The 25,585-nt window shown below is 37.5% G+C and overlaps 1 protein-coding gene across 4 annotated transcripts in view; it reads right to left on the bottom strand.

Annotated features, from left to right (window-relative positions):
- Positions 1-25,585, bottom strand: part of usp37 (ubiquitin specific peptidase 37) — a 54,253-nt gene that overhangs the window by 10,027 nt on the left and 18,641 nt on the right. For all 4 annotated transcript variants that reach the window (XM_034021449.3, XM_034021441.3, XM_034021432.3 and 1 more), the window contains 2 exons: positions 22,791-22,856; positions 9,026-9,143 (listed from right to left, as the gene is read on the bottom strand). In XM_034021449.3, coding sequence (XP_033877340.3) covers positions 9,026-9,143; positions 22,791-22,856 — 184 coding nt within the window. The remainder of the gene's footprint in view (positions 1-9,025; positions 9,144-22,790; positions 22,857-25,585) is intronic.

Here is a 25,585-nt window from a genome sequence, read left to right on the forward strand (position 1 = left end):
CAAAGACCAGCCCTGCTTTTTATCCACTATGAATGTGCTTGGTGTCTGGCCAGTAGGGTTTGCTGTTGCATGATGTGGAGAAGCAATCCCTGCTGGTTTACAAGCTTTTTCAAAAAATAATAAAATACATTATATTGCTCTGAACGCAGGCAGAGACAGCATAGCAGCAGGGGCAGGGGGTGTGGTCGTGGCCCCTGTATGTGCGCCTTTAATTTACAGCAAGACATTACAATGTTGTTTCTCAACGGGAGCAATACCACCCCCCAGCGGGCGTTCTGAAGCCAAAGGGGGGGCGTTTACATCCAAGAGGGCGGTTTTTTTTAAAAAAAAAAAGCAAAAAAAAAACAAAAAGGGGGGGGGGGGGGGGGGGGAGGGGGCATTGTGTTTCCTTATTTACATTTTTAAGGAAACTTATTTCAAAATGTTGATTAACTACTTACACACAATGTGCCAGTGATGTACTCGCAGACTTGCACTACAAGATCGTGTAAACATCAAGTCAGAAATGTGTGTTGCTACGCAGCAACGTCACTGCTATTTGTGCTATCAGATTTGTCGTACAAATTTAATATGGTCCAATCAGAATGAAGCAGACGTTCAATTTATGCCTGTTGTCATGTTATGGTACACGTCTGAATTTCATAGTTTATTCTTATTGCTACCTTGTGATGTGCATTTGAGGAGATTTTTGGAATCGGTTCCGAACTGGGTATTTCGATTCCGGTGTCGAAGGAAATACGTTGACCGGGAAATATGTTGATCGCGCAAGCGCAGTAAGGCAAAAGTAGACAAAAGTAAGGCGGGCTACAGTTTGATTAAAGGGGAGGTTCACTGCATGCCTTTTTATTTTTATCTGGCCGTTTTATTTACTAGACTGTGTATGTTGGTGCGTGTTCGTGCCACTGTCTTTTCGTATTAACTTTAAAATGCGTGATCGACGACTGTTTCTATGGTAAACTGTTTTAAACCTCTGTCTTTTTATGTTTCTATAACATCAGTGTCAATCTGATGTAGTTTTTGTGTGATCGCGGAGATTTATTTATATATTAAACGATTTTACACGTCCATTTTGTCCATTTTTAATCAATTAAAATGTTTCAGTAATATAATCTGATGACATGCTGCATCCATCATATTAGTATGACAAGGTCGTATTTTTACATTTTAATATTACTGTAACTTTACTACAGTTTAGACGTGGCAAAACGTAGGCCTACACTGAAAGTTAAAAAAAAAAATGAATAGTATATACAGTACCTTGATTTGTCTGCATGTCTTAAGCATTAACATTTATTGTTACACATACAATTATTTTTATTTAAAAAAGGTTCTAGGTTTAGGGTTGTGGTTTTTAAATTGGGATAGGGTGAAGAAAATTAACCACAAATAGCCAGACAAAAGTTTTTTTTTTTAAGTAAGGAATTGTGTCGTGTACTCAGGTTGGGAACTAAAAAAAATCTCTCATGTTGTTTGCACACAATGCATTAACATAAATGCCATATTCTTCGTAAACGTGACAATTGTATTCCTTGCAGTAATATATAGTATTACTAAGGGATAAGATTTGTACTATGTTAAAAAAAAGGAACCTGTCAAATCCTTTTGATAGGACAAATACAGAAATGAAAAACGTATGCCATGGTAGACATGATTGCTCATTATGTCTTACAATGGTTGTTGCATTACAGGAATTTACCATTTTTAAAATCATGCTGATCTACAGTAGCCTACATATACTGTATGATCTCTCTTTCTTACAATAGCTATATTGGTTGGTATTGAACTACACGTATTTACCACGGTTTAGCAAAGACGTTAACTCCTTAGTTTAACTAATTAATGTACTGTTTCTTCCCAAACTTGTAATTGAAATACATGCATGAAGATAACCAGTCTTCTGTTCGTTTTCTGTCCTAATTATACAAAGTACTGTATGTAAAAATAAATGAAACAAAGCACATAATACTAAATAATAACTATTGGTTACAAGCCCTTTTCTTTAACCACTGGACCACACAGCCTCCTATAATACTGTATAAGCAACAATTTTCAAGTACATCATGTGATTGATGTGCACCATCGCAGTAGGGAGCTCAATTTTTTCCATGACTGAAACTCATGCTTTAACATTTGGAAAATCGCTCGTATACCTGTCCATACATTAGTGCTTCCCAAAACAAGAACACCTCCAGAAATGCAAAATAATGTTAAATATGTAACACTTTTAAATTACGTATTTGTCATACATGCCAACAGTCCCTATATGGTCAGGACAGTCCCGATTTCCTAGCAAATGCGTCCCGATGCATAGGAAGAAAGTCCCATTACTGATCACTAACTTATATAAAAGCTAAGAACGCTTTATTATTCATTATGTCTATTTTTACTGTCATGATAGTCGTGTCGTGTTGAGTTGGGGGGGGGGGGGGGGATACGTCTATTATATGATAATGAGTATTTTTTACGTATGACTCCTCCCATGTATATGATGCGTATGCCCCGCCCCCCCCCGGAGATGAGTGTCCCGCTGAACAGTTTCCAAATGTTGGCAAGTATAATTTGTTGCCAATATACAGTATATTACAGCGATATTCACATTCCCTTATGTAGCGTCACACTGTCGAATATATCCGATCTATTCATTTTTAATTTATTTAATATACAAAGCAGTGTATGTAAAAATAAATGAAAGAACAAATATAAAATAATAATACTGTATAAGCAACGTTTTTACATCGTGTGATTGATGTGCAGCGTGGCCTAGTTAGTAATCGCAGCATGGAGCTTAATTTTTTCCATGTTTGAAACTCATGCTTTAACTTTTGGACAATCGCTTGCATACCTGCTGTCCATACTGTAGTGCTTCCCAAAACAAAAACACCTCCAGAAATGCAGAATAATGTTAATACGTAACACATTTTGCTAGTTAACGTTTGTTACACAAACAGAAATACACAATCAGAAATGTACAATCATACAATTCATTTTAAATTATTTATTTGCTGCTAATATATATTACAGCGATATTCACATTCCCTTAAATAGCATAATACTGTCAAATATATCTGATCTACATGTTAATGTAAATTATACGTACAAAAGTCATTTTAAATTATGCATTTTTGTTAGGCTTATATTTTGTGGCTAATATATCGGCTCTAAAGCGATAGTCACATCATCTTATCTAACAGCATACTGCCGAATAAATCAGATCTACTAATTGATATAAATTATACTTACAAAATTAATTTTAAATTATTTATTGTCGTCGTCCCCCCCCCCCCCCAGTGTAAACGTGTCAATTACATTTATCAAATGTATTTGACAGAAATTCATGTTTTAATAATCAGTTTTACTAAAAACATACTAGTACTCACTGGAACCGGATGCCTGATATTTGTATCCGGTTCGTCGATTCCAAAGCAGGAACCGGGTACCTGATTTCAAAGGAACCGGTTCACACATCTCTTACTGTTATCCACACCATGGCGCAAGCAAAGATATGTCGGCAATATTCCATAATAGTAAACATTTTATATATGTATCTACATGTTGATTATACCAGTGACTGGGGTTTTATGATTTTTGTTTTATTAATTATTTCTCTGTAATTCTTGGAAATTGTGGAATTAAATGTAACTAATAACTGATGTTAATTAAATGGCATTGTTAATATATATATATTTTTTTTCTGTGGCAAGGGAGTGATGACTAAGCTCAGCTGATCCTTAAGGGGCGTTATTACAAAAAAGGTTGAGAAACACTGCATTACAATACGCAACACGCTGAATTTTGCTTATTATAGAGACAGTTATTCAGAATTATATGGAGAACTTCAAAGTAATATTTCTAATTGCTTTTTACAAATTAAACAAAATGTCATGACAATGGAGACATTGTATTCAATTTGGTTACAAATCAATTTTCAAGAATTTTCTCAGAAAAAATGGAGGTATACACCAGATGTACCTGAACTTATGAAGGCACCAATTCTTCAAACAGAGGTAAATCTGTGGAATTACTTTCTCTGATTTCTGACTGACAGCATGTTAAGCAATCACTTGTCAATAGCCACCGTATTCTCGGGTACCTGTAACAAGATTCCAAATGGCTTAATCTCTTCAGTGCCTCAGGTTCTGCTAGATGCAGAAGTACAAGAAAGAAGCCAAGTATGTAGCTGCGTAAACAACCGATGTTCTGTGAAAACGTGCTTCTAAAAGCATTTTTTTTTTTTTAATTCTATTTATTTTTAAATATTACTATGCAGGACAGCCTCTATGACAGTGCTGCCCAAACGTCCTGGAGACCCCCAATCCAGCAGGTTTTATAGGTAACCTTTCATCAATTTCTTAACACCTGGAACAATTTCATTGTGATCAGTTAAGCAGGTGATTTATTAAATGAAGTCATTTAGAGATCATTTGGTACAAAAAATGAACTACCCTTTTCAGCCCTCAATGGCCTGCATTACATGCTGGGAAAATGTCATGACTTATTTAAGGTGGTACGGCTGAATTATAATTTTAGATAGTCTTGGTTTGTTTAATTTAACAATTCCTGTTTTGAAACTTCATGTTGTATTTGATTGTTGTATAATGTATTACATTTGTATTCAAACATAAACTAAACATAAACCAAAACTAACAAATTGTAATCCAGACCCTACCACCTTAAATAAGTCATTACAGTAAACAAGTCATGACATTTGCCCAGCATGTAAACTGGCCCAATGACCAGAGTTCCCTTAAATGAACAAGTTATTTGTTTAATTGATCAATAACTTCCATGTGTTCCCAGTCTTTAGATATTAGCGATTTAGGGTGACCTACAAATCTTACTGGATAGGGGCTCTCCAGCACCGTGTTTGGGCAGCACTCCTCTATGATATCATTACCTTTATTAAAAATGTGCGTGGATTAATCTACCGATGATCAACTAATGCCCATAAATTAACAGATCAAAAATGTAATCGATTGACAGCCCTAATTATATTTATATATAAGGATTGCAATGATAAATAAATCGATTTATCGATTGGTACCCGATAAATCGATATTTTAATGAAATCAAATATTCCATGAAATTAAAACACGTGTCTTGTATATATTAATTTACTGTCAAGAACGTAATCTGTGTTGTTGCTTAAAACGTTACTGAGAATATTCATCTGTGAGCAAATACAGGATGATGATTGTTGGAAAACATGGAACAAGTATTGAATAGCAGTTTGCTACGCATGAGGAATGACGGCTGTATTCATGTTATTTTTCTGAAAAGTGATTTAACATTGGATAGAAAAAGCTGTTAGTTCCAAAAATGCAAGCACTGCTGTGATAGATGAAGGCTGCAATATGGTAGAGAAGTTAAGATTCATTTGTGTCAAAGCAAATGGCTGGCCAGCAGCACACGGCTGTATAAACAAGTCCTTTGATCTCCAGCCCTGACATGAAAGAAGTTTGCTCTTCGGGAGTCCACTGGGCTATAAAACTAGTTAACAGGTTTTTGCTTAGAAAATACAGCTGGTTTATGACGGGGTCATAAAGCTAATTTTCAAGGGGACCAAAGAACCAGGCTCTAAGACTTCAGAGAGATCCAAAGAGATAGTGCCACTGAGATCAAAGTGTCTAAGAGATAGGAACAAGGAAGATGACAAAAAACAGATGTATGGACCTTTGGGGCACTAGGGTCTGAAGACTGCACTGAGTTCAGAGATCTTCACACACACACACACACACACACACACACACACACACACACACATAATGATAATGAGTTGTACCTTTTCTATTGGTTAAGTGTCAGAGAAAGAGGAGGAGAGAGACACCTATGCAGAAGGGTATTTAATGTCATGCAACAATTGTAAGAACGAGTATTCTGTGTCCTGTACCTGGGACCAGGCTCCCTGCATATTTCAATAAACCTAACAACTGACTGAAGAAAAGGACTCTGTGCAGTTTCTTGAATCTACTTACTCACCATCCTTTTTTAAGTTACATCAATGATGCAGAGATCAAGAGTAACCGGCTTTGTTATCTGCAACGTTTTTCGTTTTTGATTGCTGTCCGAGTCTAAATGCCGCTGGATCGTAGCTCAACGTATGTGATCCAATGAAACATGGCAGGTTGTACAAAATAATTTGCCACCAGTAGAATGCAAAATTACTGTACACGATCCACTGCAGTAATTATTGTAGTTTTTTTTAATTCATTTTGGACACTCACAAAACGTTCACTTGCTTAACAATATCAGTATCCTAGGATACTAAACCCGCCCCAGATGCCCAGATCTACCAAATCAGTGAGGAGAGCCCAGAGTGGTTATTGGCTGCTGTTAAGTGTCAATCAATAAATCCTGTCCAGTTTTCTTTTTGAAATTGAAACAAGTGTATAAATCACACCAGGAACCTGATGTGATACGCATAACTTAATTGGATTTCAGTGCAGGGTGAAAGTACTCAAATTAGATCGTTTCCGTTGCAGGAAAGCAGACCTGCCAACCTTGACATTTTTTTTGGAGTAGCACTCTTTCATGCAGAAAGAGTCCAAGGGGCTTCCCCTCCAGAATTGTTTTAGGGTATAAAACAGTTAAATGCTACACTCTGGTGAGTTTTGAGTATGAATTTTTCAGTAAAAAAAATAATGAGATTAGCTATGATTGTTTCAGTTTAAATTTAATTTTGTTTACCTTAGTATAGATGAAACCTTTTTAATTCATACCAAGTACAGAAGATAGCCATTTTTGTAATATGTTTGTATTTTCTTTACTGTCAAAACAAATTGAAATGTATAAGCTTCTAAAACGGAGAAACAAAGCACTTTCAAAAAAGGAAGAAAATAACTTGTAAATAGTCACTGAGTCAGCACCAAATGTAATAGCTATCCACAAAGTGAGTTATTTGGAAAAGAAAGGAATCCAACAGGTCAAACTGCACTTTCAGATCTTGAATGTTTAGCTTCATAGGTGGCTGACTTGGCTTTCCTGAGCAAGGTGTCACTAAAGGTTTGTGTGTGACACACTTGCTGCTTCGCTGACATCATGACTTTGTGCGTTACCAGTGAACTTAGCATGTCTGTGCTCAGGCTGGCTCTGTGTTGGGTTTTGTTTTTGGTCACCAAGCTGAACACTCTTTCACAGTCAGCATTACTGTAGAAGATGACCAAAACGCCTAGCGCAGTAACATTGCAGTAATGCCCGATTCTTTTGTTCTGGACAGAAATATAAAGTTTCCTTCTACAGGATTCCTGCTGATCCAGACAGGAGGGTAAAATGGATTACACTTATGTGGGTCGGTGATTCCCAGTCCTTGCATAAAAAAAATATTTTACCGTTAACAAAATCCATAATGCTACATTAATGATCTTACTGAACTTCAATATAAAATCACAAACCAGCCATTTATGACTTGTTTAAAGCACAATGAAATGGCATTTATCTACAATGTAATTGTACACTACTTGCAAAGTAAACAGAAGCCTTACGTACCTTAACCACATTAACAATGTTAATGCTGTGCTCATTTTTATAAAATCGAATTTTACTGACATCCCTGTATGGTAACAGGTGTTTGTGAAAAGCGGGACAACGAGCCAAAAACAGAATATTAAACTTAAATATTGTACTATATTATTATTATTATTTGTTTATTTAGCAGACGCCTTTATCCAAGGCGACTTACAGAGACTCGGGTGTGTGAACTATGCATCAGCTGCAGAGTCACTTACAATTACGTCTCACCCGAAAGACGGAGCACAAGGAGGTTAAGTGACTTGCTCAGGGTCACACAATGAGTCAGTGGCTGAGCCGGGATTTGAACCGGGGACCTTCTGGTTACAAGCCGTTTTCTTTAACCACTGGACCACACAGCCTCCTTGATATTATTATAATAAATGTGTGTACTTACTCCCTCGCCATTCTCGTAAAATCCTCATTCAGCTGTATTTTCTTTTCATGCGATGCAGTTATCTAAACCGAGCACATTATTATTATTTTTTTTAAACTCAAGTGGGTTTTTTCCCCCCAGACAAAAATGAATGCATACCTAATGCAATAATTAAAAAACAAAAGGTACCGTAGCCAGTTTGAAATAATTCTCACAAGTCCCAGTACTTCACACTCCCTCCAGTGTGTCCAAAACTGGCAGTTGGAACACAAGCGAGTCAGCTCAACAAAGCCTGATAGGCTACAGTAGAATGTCAGTGATTATACAAAGAAACTGGGTGGTAGGAATTTGTCAGTCAACCCAGTTGGATAGTCAACTAAACTCAAAAGCTGATTGGTTATTCTATCACGTAACTAAACTCAAAACCTGATTGGTTAATCTATCTTGCTTGCCTTGCCCTAAGGCCTGCCCTGATGTTAGATGCAAAACTTTCTCTAACTACAGGCAACATCATAGACAATAAGCGAAATATGGATTACGTATTATTGCGTATCATCTCTGCTAAAAAGCATACCCGCGTATTACTAACTCAAAATGTGCAGCGGATACGCAAAATACATCTCTGCAGCCGTGGAATAGGCCATAATGTTAATGTAGTTTTCAAACCTTGTTTTTTTCTACTTTGTGTGGGAATTTAATTTATAATTTAAATTTTTTTTTTTTTTTTTTTTTTTAAAGCATTTTAACATGATAATGATCGATAATCGTCGTTAGAATTTGCACGATAATCGATGTCAACATCAGGGTTCGATTTACAACACTAATATATATATATATATTTTTTAAATCAAATCAAAGCCCACAGGTGTGATAATCTGACTCATGAATCTATTAAAACACCACATGGTGAAGTCCTTAACAATGGTAGATAGCAACTGTACATATTCATAGCAAAGACTGATCTGACATGCTCAAGCCTGGCAGTTGAACTCACACATCACAAATACAATTATTGGCGGAAGCATTTTTTCCTCAGCTTTCTGAAGATCAGTTACAACACATTCTAAAACAGAAAAAACACCACAAAAGTAATACAAATAAAAACTATTGCCATCTTTCAGCACTGTTGACTATTTCCTGCCTTACCTTCTCGGTCCTGTCGTCTTCGCTGAGTCGACGGCTGTGACTGACAGCTTTCCTGGTCAACTCCTCATCACTGTCCGAGTCTAGTATGGTCACACTGGGGCTCTGAGGTTTGTACTTTCTGATACAGACAAGCAAAGAAAGACTGCAAAATTGGTGACTGCATGCATGACTAAGTTGTTTTCATTTTCAAGTAGGACAAACAAATGTAATCTTAATATTTTATTATTAGCAACCACTTTCTCATTTAACTGCAATGTTTTTTTGTTTTTTTTTTAAAACACTTTTTCCTAATACATAACTAAGGAAACGATTTTGGCACAATGATTTTTAGTACATTTCACGGGTGAATTGTGGGGGGGAAAAAAAATAATTCAAACAATAATTCACGGAAAGGCCACCAAATAATGTACATTTAGCTACATCAACACACACAAGAGCTTTTAAATAGTACACTAAAACCAATAACAAAGACTATTGCTTTTGACATATTTTCTTCGAAGCTCAGCATAGCGCTGGTGTGTCCAGGCCTTTAGGGTGCTAAGGCATGGTGCAAACATAGATACACAGTATAAAAATGTAGGCATTAATGAATGGGTTAACTCTGTGTTTGCTTTCACTGTGAAACTTTTTACTCCTGCGCACTCACCAGATGTATAGTTGCTCATCGATAGGAGTGGCGACATGCAAAATTGAGCTACAACAGTATTACACAAAGTCTTAAATAGTGTATACAATCTACGTTAATTTTCACTCTTGTCCAGGGTGCTACATAAACATTAATGTGATTTCTACAGTAAGTAGTCGTACTTTAATTTAAAGCAAGCACCAGCCAAAAAGGTAAACTGCTTCAGATTTCATATAGTAGCTCGTGCTAATTCTCCTAAAGAAGTGGTGTCAGTTTGTGCTAAATCTGCATTAATAAAATTAATATCCAAAACCATTTGTGTGTGTAATTTTTAAACCAAAGTGATTTTCCGTTTCAACATTAGGCTACTCTTTTCCTTTTACTTTCAAGCTATGTTGTTCAAGTAAATGCCAATATATTATTTATTGTTATTTGTATTTATTTTAAATCAAGCAACAGTTCAGGGCCTAATCCATTCAGGGCCTTGTAACAGCAAAATCTTAAAATTAATTCTATACTGCACAGGGAGCCAGTAAAGAGGCCAAAACTCAGAATTCTAGCGGCGGTATTCTGAACAAGCTGCAAGCAGGATACCACACGTTTTGGGACACTAGAAAGAAGTGCATTACAATAATCAATTCTAGATGAAACAAAGGCATGTATTAGTCTCTCGGCATCAGATACAGAAATAATTGGTCTAAGTTTGGCTATATTTCTCAAATGGTAAAAAGATACTTTAGTAACTTCCCTAATATGATTCTCAAATGAGAGATCACAATCAAAGATGACTCCCAAACTCTTAATTCCTAGTTTAAGTTTTGATGAGAGACTACAAGGGTTAAAGCTCATGTAATCCCACATTTCCTTTTAGTTGGTTCTGTGAGCCCACTAGCATAACCTCTGTTTTATCTGAATTCAACAAGTAGCTAATAACACCCAGGCAGAGCTGCTTCTTTTTAACCATTGTTCAAACAAGCTTAGTTCCAGCTCACCTACACATTGCCTGAGTAGATATTTAGATCTTTGTGTGTTTTAGCTTTGGCAAAACGATCAATAACTTTACTATCCTTTGTTTTTTGCATTTCTCATGCCACTTTCATGTTCTACATCTAAAACACAGTCCTCGCTACTAGCTTCACTTAGACACTTTTGTCTGTGTATGATGGATTTCAAACTGTGAGAAACTTGCAACATTCCCCCAATACAAGAGACAAACATTTGAACTAAGAGTAACAAAGGAACGAAAACCAAATCCAATTACTAAATTAACAATGAATTGAATCACGTCATCAAAATATCAAATATCAGGAAGAAAGTGGTATGAACAACTCAAAGTATTTAAATCCCTAAGAAAATAATCCAGTTTCTCGTACTTAACGGCACTCAAAACAATACTAGACATTAATAGAATATAAGTAGAACAGACGTTACATTGTGCACTTACATTAATGCGTTGGGAGTACAGTACATAAATGTATACCGTACGTTACTCACTGTATACTATCTGTGATGCAGACTTTTTTTTTTAATCTGTCACAGCGGCGCATTGCAATTCCGAAACCTTGTGCTATTTTATTCCTAGTAACTCCCGTTTCAGCATTGAAAAGATCTCTGTTTAAATATAAACCCACTGTTTAGAAAGATACTCAGTAGGCTTATTATTGCACTACAGATTTGCATTGTAGCGTCAGAGGAGGTCATAATATCATTCTGTGTATAAAAGAAACAGAATTGAAATATACAGAGGGGAATCTTACACCATTCTGCAGCTTCTTGGTTTCTGGTCACAAACACCCCCCAATGACAAAAAAATGCTTTTAAAGAGAGTCATAAACAAACTGCTCAACAAATGGCTTATCTTCACGATCGCTAAATGACAATTTCGGCGCCGTAAGCCAGACAGTTCTGGCGCTTTGACACCTAAGACAGGAACCATCTCATAACTCCAGCCGACAGGGGGCGAAGCCACGTACCAATTGAGAACAATGGGCTGTTTCTGAATGAGAACAACCAATGAGAAACACCCCACATGGACTTGGGCATAGCCCAAAATAACCAAACTAACCAATCACAGGGTGAAAGTCAGGACAACAAAACCAGCCGAGCGACTTTCAGAAACGCTGGAGTTTGCCCCATGACAGAACTTCCCATGAGCTCCCAACACTAGAAGTGTGCCCCCCAAAAGGAACAGCGCTCCAGGCAAGAGAAAGCAGTGAGCTCCACCCGCTAGAAGTGGCTTGGAGTTCAGAGGAACGAAATGGAAGCTAAACTGCTCTGAAGAAAGTTTCTGAATCATGGGAGCATAAGTGCTCGAATTCACGGAAGGCAAGGAAGAAACAATGTTCTGAAGAGTGGCTAAAATCAGCTTTGAAGAGAGCCATAGCTCTTTGCCCTACAAGAGACTGATACAGTAAACGGAAGCATAGCCAGCAGCTGGACCTAAGGTCATGTACTACTAGTCGTACAGAAGAATTGCAACGAGAACACTTCGACGAACTATATAACTTTCCAATTGCAACGTATTATCTGAACTGAGTTACGTCTGATCAACGGAACTATTTCCAGTTGGAAAACTGCCAACAACGATAATACTGCAAGACTTGGAGATCAACAAGCTGACCTCCATTTGAAAATAACTATTTGTTTATTGTGAGCTGAAGCAACAATGCGTGCTTCAAGCAAAGTACCATCTTCTTTCATTGGGACTTCAGATCCAAAAGAGCTGCAGTGTTCATCAACACAGATTGACTTCTTTATATGGAAATCGATAAGTATTCAACATATCTAATATTAAATACTTTATGACTCGAGAAAGTAACTGAAGCAAATGCTATCAAGTTAAGTGGATAAACTGTTCTAGGAATAGAATATAACGTCCTGTTTTAGAGTGTGTAAGAAATGTTTGTTGAAATGTGCAACTCAAAGGAGTTGCCTCATAAATGCAGAGAATTTGATCATTGCCCCATTTCTAGTTAATTTGAATATATAATCAATTGAGGTTGATAACATATTATAAGTTTGGTACATCACATCTAAACTAAATTAACACGGTAAAACTAAGTTGCTAAATTAGGTACTGGAATGTTGGATTCCGTTCTGAATGGGAAGTTGAATTAATTCTCGTGCATATTGACATGATCGATTACCACGAGAAAAAACTAATGCAAAGTAAACACTTTTGTGGTAAGCCATATTTAATATTAGTATATTAACCATGTATGCTAATGTTATGGTGGTTGTAATCGTTTGGCTATGAGATCAATGAACTGTATGCTATTCATGCATATCTCTAACCAATAGCCTTTCCTTTCTGTAATATTAGATTAGTCATGCACCGCTTTTTATCTTAAATAAACTATTGTTTTATATTTCTGACACGCTTTGTGAATGTCGGTTATTGTCTTAGGTAATCCGAGTTCTACATGATCCCTCCGAACTATTATGGTATGTCTCAGTTATTAACATTTGGATGTTCTTAAACAGGGCACCTAGAGACTAATTTATATTTAAATAAATTGTATACCTAATTCACTACAGTATTATTGTCGGGTAATTTACAAGTGATTGCGGGTTTACAATAAAACTAACAAAAAAATATACGTTGTTTTCATTTGCTCAAATAAATGAAGACTAAAACTGAAAAGTAGAACACAGAAGTTAAACTGCACACAACTGTACTAGTACTTCCATAATGTGTTGGAGCGTTTCATTGTTTAGTTCCAAAGAATGTTGTCACCCGTCCGATGCAAGCTTTTTTTTTATCTCTATGCAGACTTTTTTATATCTGTCACAGCAGCACTTTTACCAATTTTGAAATAGTGTTCTATTTTATTCCTATTAAACGCCCTTTCCAGCAGTGAAAAGAGACATCTCTCTTTTTTAAAAAAAATTGTAAAAACACTTGCCGTAGCCTTTTGCATTGGCGCTGTCTACATGACTGACGTTGATGATACTTTGATCAGGGCGGGTAAGCAGTCAGTGCTGATGTGTGACATTTTATAAATCTGAAAAAAAAAATTCTGCTCAATTAAATTGTGAAAAAATTAATCTCGGATCAATTCATTAGTTGATTAATCGGTCTGATTAATCTGTTAATCGGAGCAGCCCTAATTTATTTATTTATATATATATATATATATATATATATATATATATATATATATATATATATATATATATATATATATATATATATACACACACATACACACACACACACACACACACGTACTCAAATTTGTTGGTACCGCTCCACAAAAAACGAAGAATGCACAATTTTCTCTGAAATAACTTGAAACTGACAAAAGTAATTAGCATCCACCATTGTTTATTGCATATTTAATAGAAATCAGACTTTGCTTTTGATTTTTTATTCAACATAATATTGTAAATAAGAAAACAAATGAAAATGGCATGGACAAAAATGATGGGACCGCTAACCTAATATTTTGTTGCACAACCTTTAGAGGCAATCACTGCAATCAAACGTTTTCTGTAGCTCTCAATGAGACTTCTGCACCTGTTAACAGGTAGTTTGGCCCACTCTTCCTGAGCAAACTGCTCCAGCTGTCTCAGGTTTGATGGGTGCTTTCTCCAGACTGCAAGTTTCAGCTCTTTCCATAGATGTTCGATAGGATTCACATCAGGACTCATAGAAGGCCACTTCAGAATAGTCCAATGTTTTGTTCTTATCCATTCTTGGGTGCTTTTAGCTGTGTGTTTTGGGTCATTATCCTGTTGGAGGACCCATGACCTGCGACTGAGACAGAGCTTTCTGACACTGGGCAGTACGTTTCGCTCCAGAATGCCTTGATAGTCTTGAGATTTCATTGTGCACTGCACAGAATCAAGGTACCCTGTGCCAGGCGCAGCAAAGCAGCCCCAAAACATAACCGAGCCTCCTCCATGTTTCACTGTAGGTATGGTGTTCTTTTCTTTGAAAGCTTCATTTTTTCGTCTGTGAACATAGAGCTGATGTGACTTGCCAAAAAGCTCCAGTTTTGACTCATCTGTCCAAAGGACATTCTCCCAGAAGGATTGTGGCTTGTCAATATGCATTTTAGCAAATTCCAGTCTGGCTTATTTCAATGAGCTGTAAGGGTACCAACAAATTTGAGCATGTCTGTATATATATATATATATATATATATATATATATATATATATATATATATATATATATATATATATATATATATATATATATATATATATATATACACATATACACACGTTAAAGTTATGTGTGCAAAACTACGTATGTTTGATGCAAGTGTCGTTCATATCAACTAAATTTTTTTCACATTAAAAATGTGTTACACAAATAAAATACATTATTTTTTTTATTTTTTTAAGTTTGCAATATAAACCCTGTTTGGGAATCGAACCCAAGACATGCTTCCAATGCAGCTTGCAATGCAGACGCCCTAACTTTCACACCACAAAGTTTGTCCTTCCATTTTACAACATTTGCAAGTAGTATAGCAGTAAAGTTAGTTGTTTGGTTAGTAGCTTATTGATCCCAGAATCTTATGAAGCAGCTTCTTGAAGGATCCCAGGGTGTCAGCTTCAACAACATTACTGGGGAGTTGGTTCCAGACCCTCACAATTCTCTGTGTAAAAAAGTGCCTCCTATTTTCTGTTCTGAATGCCCCTTTATCTAATCTCCGTTTGTGACCCCTGGTCCTTGTTTCTTTTTTCAGGTCAAAAAAGTCCTCTGGGTCGACATTGTCTATACCTTTTAGAATTTTGAATGCTTGGATCAGATCACCGCGTAGTGTTCTTTGTTCAAGACTGAATAGATTCAATTCTTTTAGCCTGTCTCCATAAGACATGCCTTTTAAACCTGGGATAATTTGTGGGGCTTGTGAAGCAAGAGTCCCCACTTTAAATCTTCGACATACTACTACTACTTCTATTATTATTATTTGGCATGCTACTCCTCTTACACCGTTTAAGCTAAAAACGCCGTTCAAACTTTAAAACGTGTAGACCGGTCTGGAATATTGTGCTTGTATACAACTTTTTGATATATTGTATACTTTTTAAACTATTAAGCTTTTTGTCCTTTTTTGTCCATCATTCACTTTAATGGGACTTATTTCAACATTCTAAAGCTGCCCATTGTTTAAAAACTCCCAGACTTCCAACATTCTATTTACTGTAAACGATGTAACTTTTGACACAAATCAGTTACTTTGACCACTTTCCCAACATGTAAGACAAACCGTTAAAGCATATGGAATCTTCCCCTACTTCTCTGCTATTCAAATCTGAAATCAAAACAGAAATAACTTTTACCAATCAAGAGGTACACCTGTTTTAGTAACCGCACCAACTACGTTTTCTGTGAACTTTTAGAAATAACTGCAGTTTTGACCACTTTCCCAACAAGTTAGACAAATACTTAGAGCAAATGAAATCTTCCTCTACTTCTCAGCTATTCACATATGAAATCAAAACAGGAATGGCGTCTACCAATCAAGAGGTACAGCTGTTTTAGTAAGAGGTACAGCTGTTTTAGTAACCGCATCAACTTCTTTCAGTAGGCTACTTCCCACTGTTGAATTAACTGTCATAGAACTTTGAGAAATTTCAAATTCTAGCACATTCTAAGCATGAGACAATTAGTAAACGATCAGTACATTTACATGACAAAGCGTTTTCCGAAAACTAATGTTTTCAGAAAACTGAATCAGAAAACTGATTTTCTTAAAACGTCACTTTTCTGTGTTTACATGATTAACGATAGAAAGTCTAAATTAGAATTCAACTGTATACATGGATTGAAGTTTTCAGAAAACGCAGGATATTTTCGCATGCAAAGTACTGTACCCTACGATTTGAACAGACCGGACATTTTTTCTGCGATAGAACAGAGACCAATCCAATAACAAGTGCTTTATCGAAGGGTCAAGCCTTAAATTCAAAGATTACTACCTATTTTCAGATTCCCCACAATGTGCAGTCAGTCTTTCAAACAGCTCCTCCTGTTCTATGTTACCAGTTTCTATTGCAGAAATTATTTTAAATTATCACGTCATTTTAAAGCTGGAAAACATGTGCTGCTTCAGTATGGGCTATTAAAAAAAATATATGGACAAATATTACTTGATCCCTAACTTATTATTATTATTTATTTCTTAGCAGACACCCTTATCCAGGGCGACTTACAGTCGTAAACAAAAATACATTTCAAGAATCACAGTGCAAGTAATAATACAATTAAGAGCAATACAATGACTTCGGTTCTAGCAAGTACAAGTATATGACAAAATACGATTCAATAACTGAGCAAATGGATCCGTGCAGACTGACTACATATTATTATTATTGTCTCTGTTTTCGAAAACCACGTGCAGGAAAGGTCAAAGTTTGCACATGTGCAGTACGCTATCAGAATAAGTTTTCCGAAAAGTGCGTTTACATGATATACATTTGGTTCGTTTTCGGAATTGAATAGGAAATTTCTAGGTGCTGTTTTCCGAAAACTGACCTAAGGAATATTCCGATACATTTTCCGAAAACTGTGACTTTTGATATCGGAATTAGTTTTCGGAAAACTTTTCCGAAAAATATCAGAATTCTTATGCTCATGTAAACGCACTGAATGTGACACAAATCAGCTACTTTGGCCACTTTCCCAATAAAGCAAGCCCCACAACTTTACTTGTAAAGTTACCATCTAGTTCTGGTTGCTCTTCTTTGCACTCTTTCTAGAGCAGCGATATGCTTTTTGTAACAAGGTGACCAGAACTAAACACAATATACTAGGTGAGGTCTTACTAATGCATTGTAAAGTTTTAACATTACTTCCATTGTACTGAAAGCTTACATCTGATTTTGCAAATTATCATAATAAGCTTGATCTGTTCATTTAGTATATTTAGGGTTTCTGCTTTCCGGGTTTTATTAATTGTATTTTTTGGTGCTTATTTTTAGCTATTTGAGTTATGTAAATCGTTTTTTTTCGGGGCTTTCGTTTTTGATACTGTATGTAATTAGTGTTTTCAGTTACTTTCCAAAATGCTTGAGCGTTTTTTTTTTTTGTCAAAATATGTATAGTAGTAACTTGACAGTACTTGCACACTTAAGTTGTACCTTCTTTCCATTGCTGTCTTCCACAACGAAATCCTTATGGTCTTTTGTGTGTAGGCATTTTTGTACATTGCCACAATTCTGTTTTTTTTTTTTTGTTTGTTTTTTTTTTAAATTTAGTCGTTGCCAATTAGTTTTTATTATTTTCTCCCCAATTTGAAATGCCCAATTATTTTTAGGCTCAGCTCACCGCTACCACCCCTGCGCTGACTCCGAAGCGTGTGCCGTCAGCCGCCCGCTTCTTTACACTCTGCAGACTCACCGTGCAGCCGCCTCAGAACTACAGCGTCTGAGGACAACGCAGCTCTGGGCAATTTACAGGTAAGCCCGCAGGCGCCCGGCCAGACTACAGGGGTCGCTAGTGTGCGGTGAGCCGAGGACACCCTGGCCGACCTAACCCTCCCTCCCCCCGGACGACGCTCGGCCAATTGAACGCCGCCCCCTGGGAGCTCCCGTCCACGGTCAGCTGTGGAATAGCCTGGACTCGAACCGGCGACGTCCAGGCTATAGAGCGCATCCTGCACTCTAGAGAGTGCTTTTACTGGATACGCCACTCGGGAGCCCGCCACAATTCTGTTTTAAATCCTCCGTATCTTAACTGTAATACAGCTTGAAATCCTGATTGTAATCTCGTTTTAAATCTCACAAGTGGAGTCTCCAATAGAAATATAGGAATGTGCTGTCATTCAGTAGTTGGGGCAGGTTTAAAGTATTGAGAACGAATCTCTGATAGATGCAAGTCAGGAAGGCAGGACATTGCCCTGCAGCACTGGGAAATTTATTATTATTTTTGTAGTAGGTTTTATTTTTTAATGGGAATACAGTAAAGTCAACGTGAATTGAATAACCATTTCCACAGTTTTTCCGGTGTTTATTGGCTATCCACCGGAAAACTAAAAATAAATAGAAATCTTTTCCAGCAACCTATGTTTGAATTTGACCACACACACAACAAATGTATCAAAGAATATCGCGGTAGCCTTGTTCTGGATGTTGAGACAGCAAACTCATGCTCTCCGAGTGTGGTCACGGACTCACGTCAGCCTCTCTGCGTGCTCATTGGAAAAGACGGTGGGTGGTCAATAACGGTGGGTGGGCAATAACAATCTGTTCATGTTTATTTGTTCAATTTATCTGTTAAACTCCACCAAACTTTCATTTACCACTACACCACTGATAATAATGCCTGATGAAAAGTGTAATGGGATACTGTCCTACTTTTCTGTCGTTAACAAGAAGCCTAAAAACAACTGTGACATGCAAGTCAATTTCCATATTTCCACAAGTGTACAATACTGTATTTATTAGCAATAAATACATAAAAACAGCAGGGGTGTAACTGTTACAGTATGTACACTTTAGCACTGTATGGTATGTGCATGTTTGTTATATAAATTCATAGTTAACCACTTCAACTCCAGATGTAAAAATGAAACCCCTTCCCAGGTACCAGATTTTGAAAATAATGTTTTCAAACCTGTAATTGCTATAAAATGTTAACATATGATGAATAAAACACAAATAAATGACTTAAACTGTGTTTTTCATTAACCCTTTATGCTGCTGTGTAACATACCCATATTCAATATAGCGATAAAAACTTTTTTTTTTTTGACAATGAAAACAAAAACGCTGCTAATAACGGTAATAACAATAATAATCGGTAAACAGTAATTATCAAATAAAAATCAAACAATATCAAAACGTGTGCCAGTATTGACTTGCTCTGTGCTATTTATTGAAATGTTCAATACAACAGAACCCAGGGTTGCCTTCGCAACCACTGCACATTTTTCTTGTGTCTTTTCTTTTGTTTTCATTTTCATAGCAGACCCTGTACCTTTTTTACGGTGTCTGCTTCGCTTGTGTTTGAGGGATAGTCACAAATGCGTGTACACAGCTACTTTGCACAAGCATTGTGATGGATCTGGCTGCCACATTGCCTGTACCCAGTGCTGTGTTTTGATAGTATTTCGTCACAGTACTGCCATTTCAAACCAAACAGCTTCCCGTTTGCAGCTGGCTTACCTGTAAAGTAGCTGCATGCTCTTCTGTTTGTACAGTTTGTACTGTTCTTGGCTCCACATCCTCTTCATCATAATCGCTGATTTTGATACCACTGTCGCTGATATCAAAATCCTCCGAACCAACTTCACTCCCGTTGCTCATTATAGAAAGTCCACGTAGGTTGCCATGTTTAGCTTTCGCTAAAAACTATAAACTATAACTAAACAAGTAAAACTAATAATAAATCAAAAATACTAATTTAAAAAACTATATATATATATATATATACACTTGTAAAAGCTGAATGGCTTCCTGCAATATATCTCAGCCTTCTAAATGCCCACAGCTAGACTGGAATAGCTACATGCCAGGCAATTGGATAAAAATGTCACCTGACCCTCCCAACTTTCATTGCACATTCTACAGTACTAGCACTGCTTTAGAGAATGAAACCTGAAACATTAGACTGAGAAACCGATCATAGAATAGAATGGGAAACTTGACGTGCACACGTCCGGCACGGTACTGTAAGTGGGTTTTCATGTGACGTACGTGAGTACATCATGGTGTTGAAGTGGTTAATATATGTTTGAAACACTAGTCTTATAATATATAATTAAAGTTAAGAAAAGTAACATTTATTTTGGGTTCGTGACCACTGATTTCTATACACAATATATTTAGAAATTACCAAAGCAAATGTGAAAAGACATAAAATATTAATTTATTTAACTTTTACTCATTATATACTGTGGTAAGAGGGATATGATTTTTGTTTCTATCCTTTTATCGCTTCCACATATGCTTCAAATTCAAGTTATCAGCTTGTGCCGGGTCTGGGATTTCGTGCCTAGTAATTGTTGGGAGTTGCATGCAGATCTTTGCCTAGCCATGTTATATAATCTTCAATTGTTAACAATACCAGTTTTGTTTTTTGTTTTTTTAATTCAGTAAAAACGTTTTAGGTTGTTTGAAGAGATAAGACAGTTAAAATAGTAAATGTGAATTTATTGATAAGAAATGCAGTTACAGGTGGAACCCTAGTTAGACAAGCTGTTAAGAAAGACGTGATACGCTTCAATACCGCTGTCACATGTGCTTTGCAGAGTGACGTTATATACAGTGTAAAACTCAGGTTTGGGGCTATCAGAAAAATACTCATTTTTAAAGAAACCTTTAGAGTACAATATCTGTATTGTTGTTTTTGTAAACATCTGAACGCTCATTAATACAAACCATTAATGAACGCTGGACTGTCTCCAGTCCCCAGGCTCATGCACCTCGTTATTACATAACCTCCCGTCGTTTCCCGCCGGCTCATCAACCAATCACATCCATGCTCTGCAACCCCCGAAAACAGCAACACACATTCTCCCCACTCACTCACTCACTCACTCCCCCTTCCCATGCTAAGTAACGGCATGACCCATTCCCCTTACAATACATGTAACATAAGACACGAGACAAACTGAACATACAAGTCCTGCAACAAAGCAATTGTCCGGGTGGTTGCAACATATTTAATTTCAAAGTAAATATATGAAAGCATCTCTCCCTACACCCCCACTCGACCTCTCCGCTCCACCTGCACTAGAAGACTAGCTCTACTAGCTCTACCTCCGCTACGCTCCCCTGCCTCCAGAGCCCGCTCCTTCTCCACCCTTGCTCCGCAGTGGTGTAATGACCTTCCTACAGATGTCAGGACTGCCCAGTCCCTGACCACATTCCGGCGCCTCCTTAAGACTCACCTCTTCAAAGAGCACCTGTAGAACTCCTCTGTTTGTATCCTGGGACACTATCACCCTTCATGTAAATGTGCTTTATTTTGCTCTTATCTGCCCCTATTTTACTGCATTTAATCCTGTACTTTAGAATACTGTAATCTGCCAAGTGCTTAACCTGTAGTACTTTGTATTTAATCATATCCTGATGTAACTATCACTATTTAATCATACCCTGAAGTAACTATCACTATTATCTGCTGTATTATTGAATTGTGGTTGTCACACTTATACTTTGCTTGAACAAAGGTTATTGTATTTCTTGCTCTTATTGTATTACTTGTATTGTAACACTTGAAATGTATTTGCTTACGATTGTAAGTCGCCCTGGATAAGAGCGTCTGCTAAGAAATAAATAATAATAATAATAATAATAATAATAATGATGACCTTCATGTACAAAAATCTTCACTAATATACAATTCAACAAGAACTGTTGAATATTTATTTTCGTTTCATATAATATTTATAAATAATATTTATGAATTAATGTATTTATTTATGTTTTACTTCTACCAAATATATAGGCTATATCCTTCAGCATAGTTAATTCTCAGAAAAATTAACGTTCCTTTTTGTCCAGTGGGGACCACAAATAGCATTACTCTCATCAACCAGTATCGAGAGGAACCGTACTTCCTTGCGCCAATAGGGACCACAATGAGCGTTACACTGACAGGAAACAATTTTTTCAGAGACCATGATCAGAATGATGATGATGAAGGTGACTCGAAAAATCTCCGAAATATAAAATACTGCTTGTCTCAGCTAATCATGTAGCACTGAAGGTAACACAACACGCTTGCAAACTGAAGGTTATAGTTTCAAATCCCACGCATGCCAGATCTTTTTTATATATTTAAATAAAAATATATTTTTTGCAAGCAAATGTTCCATTTTAAAACAAAAATAAATCATTTAATATAAATGAGGATGTCACAATAAGTGCATTCCCTAGTACATTTCCATGGTGACAAAACATACAATACAAATACATTGGGAGAAGAAGAATATTTTTACCTTACTTTGGAGACTTATTTCTTACTGTATGACAGGTTTTTTGGGGTTTTTTTTTTTTTTTTTTTACATTTCACCTAAGAGTGTTGAACTACAAATTAAAAAGTGCAAAGGTGCTTTTGGCTGATTTTCTTTTGCTGTGCCAATACCCTGAAAACACATAAAACTATCCTTGCTGTATAGAGTCTGGCAGTCCTCGCACTTTGCCGTTAACTTGGCGTGTCAAAGATAAACGTACCTTACTGGAGTGGAAGAGCTGATCGTGCAGGAGTTCAGTGACTGGGAAGTCTTCAGAGTGCGAGACCTGGGAAAGCATGAAACACATTTAAAACATGGATACCAAAAATCCAGCTCCCTAATCAATAAAAGTTTCCCAACCGTGGCAATCGCCAAAAATATTTTCTGTCCTCGTCTGCAACCTTTCCCAAATAACGTATTAGAAAGTAAATTTACCGGTATTTCCTGCACTGTCTAAAGCAGGAGGCAATTGGGGAGGAGTCAGCTGACTAGCAGGGTTCTCGCTTGTTTGATACGTGGCAAGATCATTTTATCACGTCTGCTTGGAGATATTAAAAATGTTTGTGAATGAGGTGAAACAAAAGACAGCGTAGGGTTTATATCATGTAGTGGATAATAATTCAAGAGGTAAATAAGAAGTGTGGAATTAAAATAATGAACGTGACTGGATTCGTTGCTTGTAAAGCGTGTCATGTTTTTGAAAAGCTGGTACATTTCTGCGAAAGCACAGGTCCATTTCGACTGGTGACACGAAAGGAATAGACAGGTATTTTATAGTAAAATAAGTAGAGTAAAATATATGCAGACCACTAGAGAAAGCTACCAGGCTGTAGAGCCTATTGTATAAACTCAATCTGTGGAGAGCGTGAGAGAGTCAGTTGATGCAGGCAATAGGTAAGGACAAAAACTAGCAGGTTCGGGTCAGGTTGTAGATCTTATTAAAGCGGGTTGGGTCGGGTCACGGGTAAGAAGACGGTGCTGCAGCGGGTTGCGGGTTCAGGTCCTGTAGTAGCAGGTGCGGGTAGAAAGTGGGTCGTAAAAATCGGACCCGCGCAGGACTCTACAGGGGGATGTTGTCGAGTTCCGAAGAGATCGAAGCTCTTCTTGAAATTTGGGCAGATACCTATATACAAATGCTGCTTGACAAGACCCATAAAAACACCAAAGTGTTCAAAGAGTTTTCCAGTCGACAAACGGGGCTTTAACCGCACTGCTTAATGTAGAGCAAAATTTTTAAAACTACGCTGTTCCTACATTAAAACCAGGGACATATTGAGAAGGCGTGGGGAGTCACCAGAAATTAAATCAAAATGTCCTTATTATGACCAACTTGATATTATTACAAAACACCACAGAAGTGCAGCACACAAAATCAGGACTTTCTCCATAATTTTCTCCATGGCTGTAGAACTTCCCAGCATTCACTTCAAGGAGATCATGTGATTTTCTTCTGTTCTCAGTACTATTGCAGATGTGTAATGTGAAAGGGAAGTGTTCTCGGTACACTTGAAAAGATGGAAGTGTACTCAGTACATTCCAAGTGTACTCGGCACACCCCCAGTGTGAAAGAGAAATGATCTGAGGACGTTTCCCCTGAAAAGCACCAAGTACACTTCAGGGTTCTCCCCAAGCCTTTTCAGCCGGACGGGCTGCCCGGCAAAGTGGCTGTCACCTCCCGGCTGAGAAAACCCTATCCGCCCGTCTTGCAGATGCTACTGTGCCTTTAACAATAAGGATTGATTGTGCTTCTAGCAGACTAAATCAGTTGCGTGTTGCTGGGTGAAAAAAAAAATCTTGGAACCACATGATAGCTGTGTTACATCTTGAAAACATATTTTTTTTTTTTTTTTTTTTTTTAATAAATTTAGTGGTCGCCAATTATTTTTATTGTTTTCTCCCCTATTTAGTAAATGTCCAATTATTTTTAGGCTAGACCTACCGCTACCACCCCTGCACTGATTCGGGAGGGGCAAAGACGAACACACTCTGTCCTCCAAAGCGTGTGCCGTCAGCCGCCCACTTCTTTACACACTGCAGACTCACCTCCAGCCACCGAGAGCTACAGCGTCGGAGGACAACGCAGCCCTGGGCAGCTTACAGGCAAGCCCGCAGGCGATCCCGACCAGACCAAAGGGGTCACTGGTGCGCAAGTGAGCCGAGGACACTCCGGCCGACCTAGCCCTCCCTCAATTGGCCGAGCACCACCCCCTGGTCGGCAAAGGAATAGCCTGGACTCGAACCGGCGACATCAAGACTATAGGGCGCATCCTGCACTCCACGCGGAGCACCTTTACTGGATGCGCCACTAGGGGCCCCTCAACATTTAACCAAATCAGAGATGAAGGGATGGGTTTTCTGTGTTAATCACTTCGAGAGGCTAAAACGTTACAAATGACTGCTAAAAAATAACCCATTATTTTCAAAGCAAAACGAATGCAGGGGGTCAAAATAGGTGGGTGATCGGCAAAATCAACCGCCTAATAACATTATTTGCGCCAGCTACTTTATTAAAAAAAAATTAACCCTTTGCAGTCCTATTTCGGAGCCGAGAGAAGCTGGGGGGGTGGATCTGAGCAATACACACAGCCCCGGCACCACAGAGATAATACGGCCATGAACAAACAAGATAGCTGCTTCCGCATCCAGCGCTCAAAGAATATCACAGATATTTGCAGATCTTTGAGATGTTACAGTAATAAAATAATGACTTGGATCGCATTACTGAGGAGTTTGGTGATAAAACGAGTGATCAGGAGGTGATCTATCAGTGTGCACGACTATGAAGAGGTATGTGAAAAATACAGCGAACAAGGGGAGAGGCGGGGCTGGAGATGCAGTACTGACTGTCCTGTTGTTATGCAGTGCCTTTTAAACCTGTTTTACTGTGAAAAAAGTACTTTTAAAACAGCGCGTCTAAAATAAACAGTGCGTGTGAAAATAAATTGGACCCGACGCACCTGAGACGCGCTGAATAAATGGATTGCTAAGGGTTAAGTTTATTTTTGGGTACTATCA

The sequence above is a fragment of the Acipenser ruthenus genome, chromosome 10 (genome assembly GCF_902713425.1).
Source record: "Acipenser ruthenus chromosome 10, fAciRut3.2 maternal haplotype, whole genome shotgun sequence".
Taxonomy (NCBI): Eukaryota; Metazoa; Chordata; class Actinopteri; order Acipenseriformes; family Acipenseridae; genus Acipenser; species Acipenser ruthenus.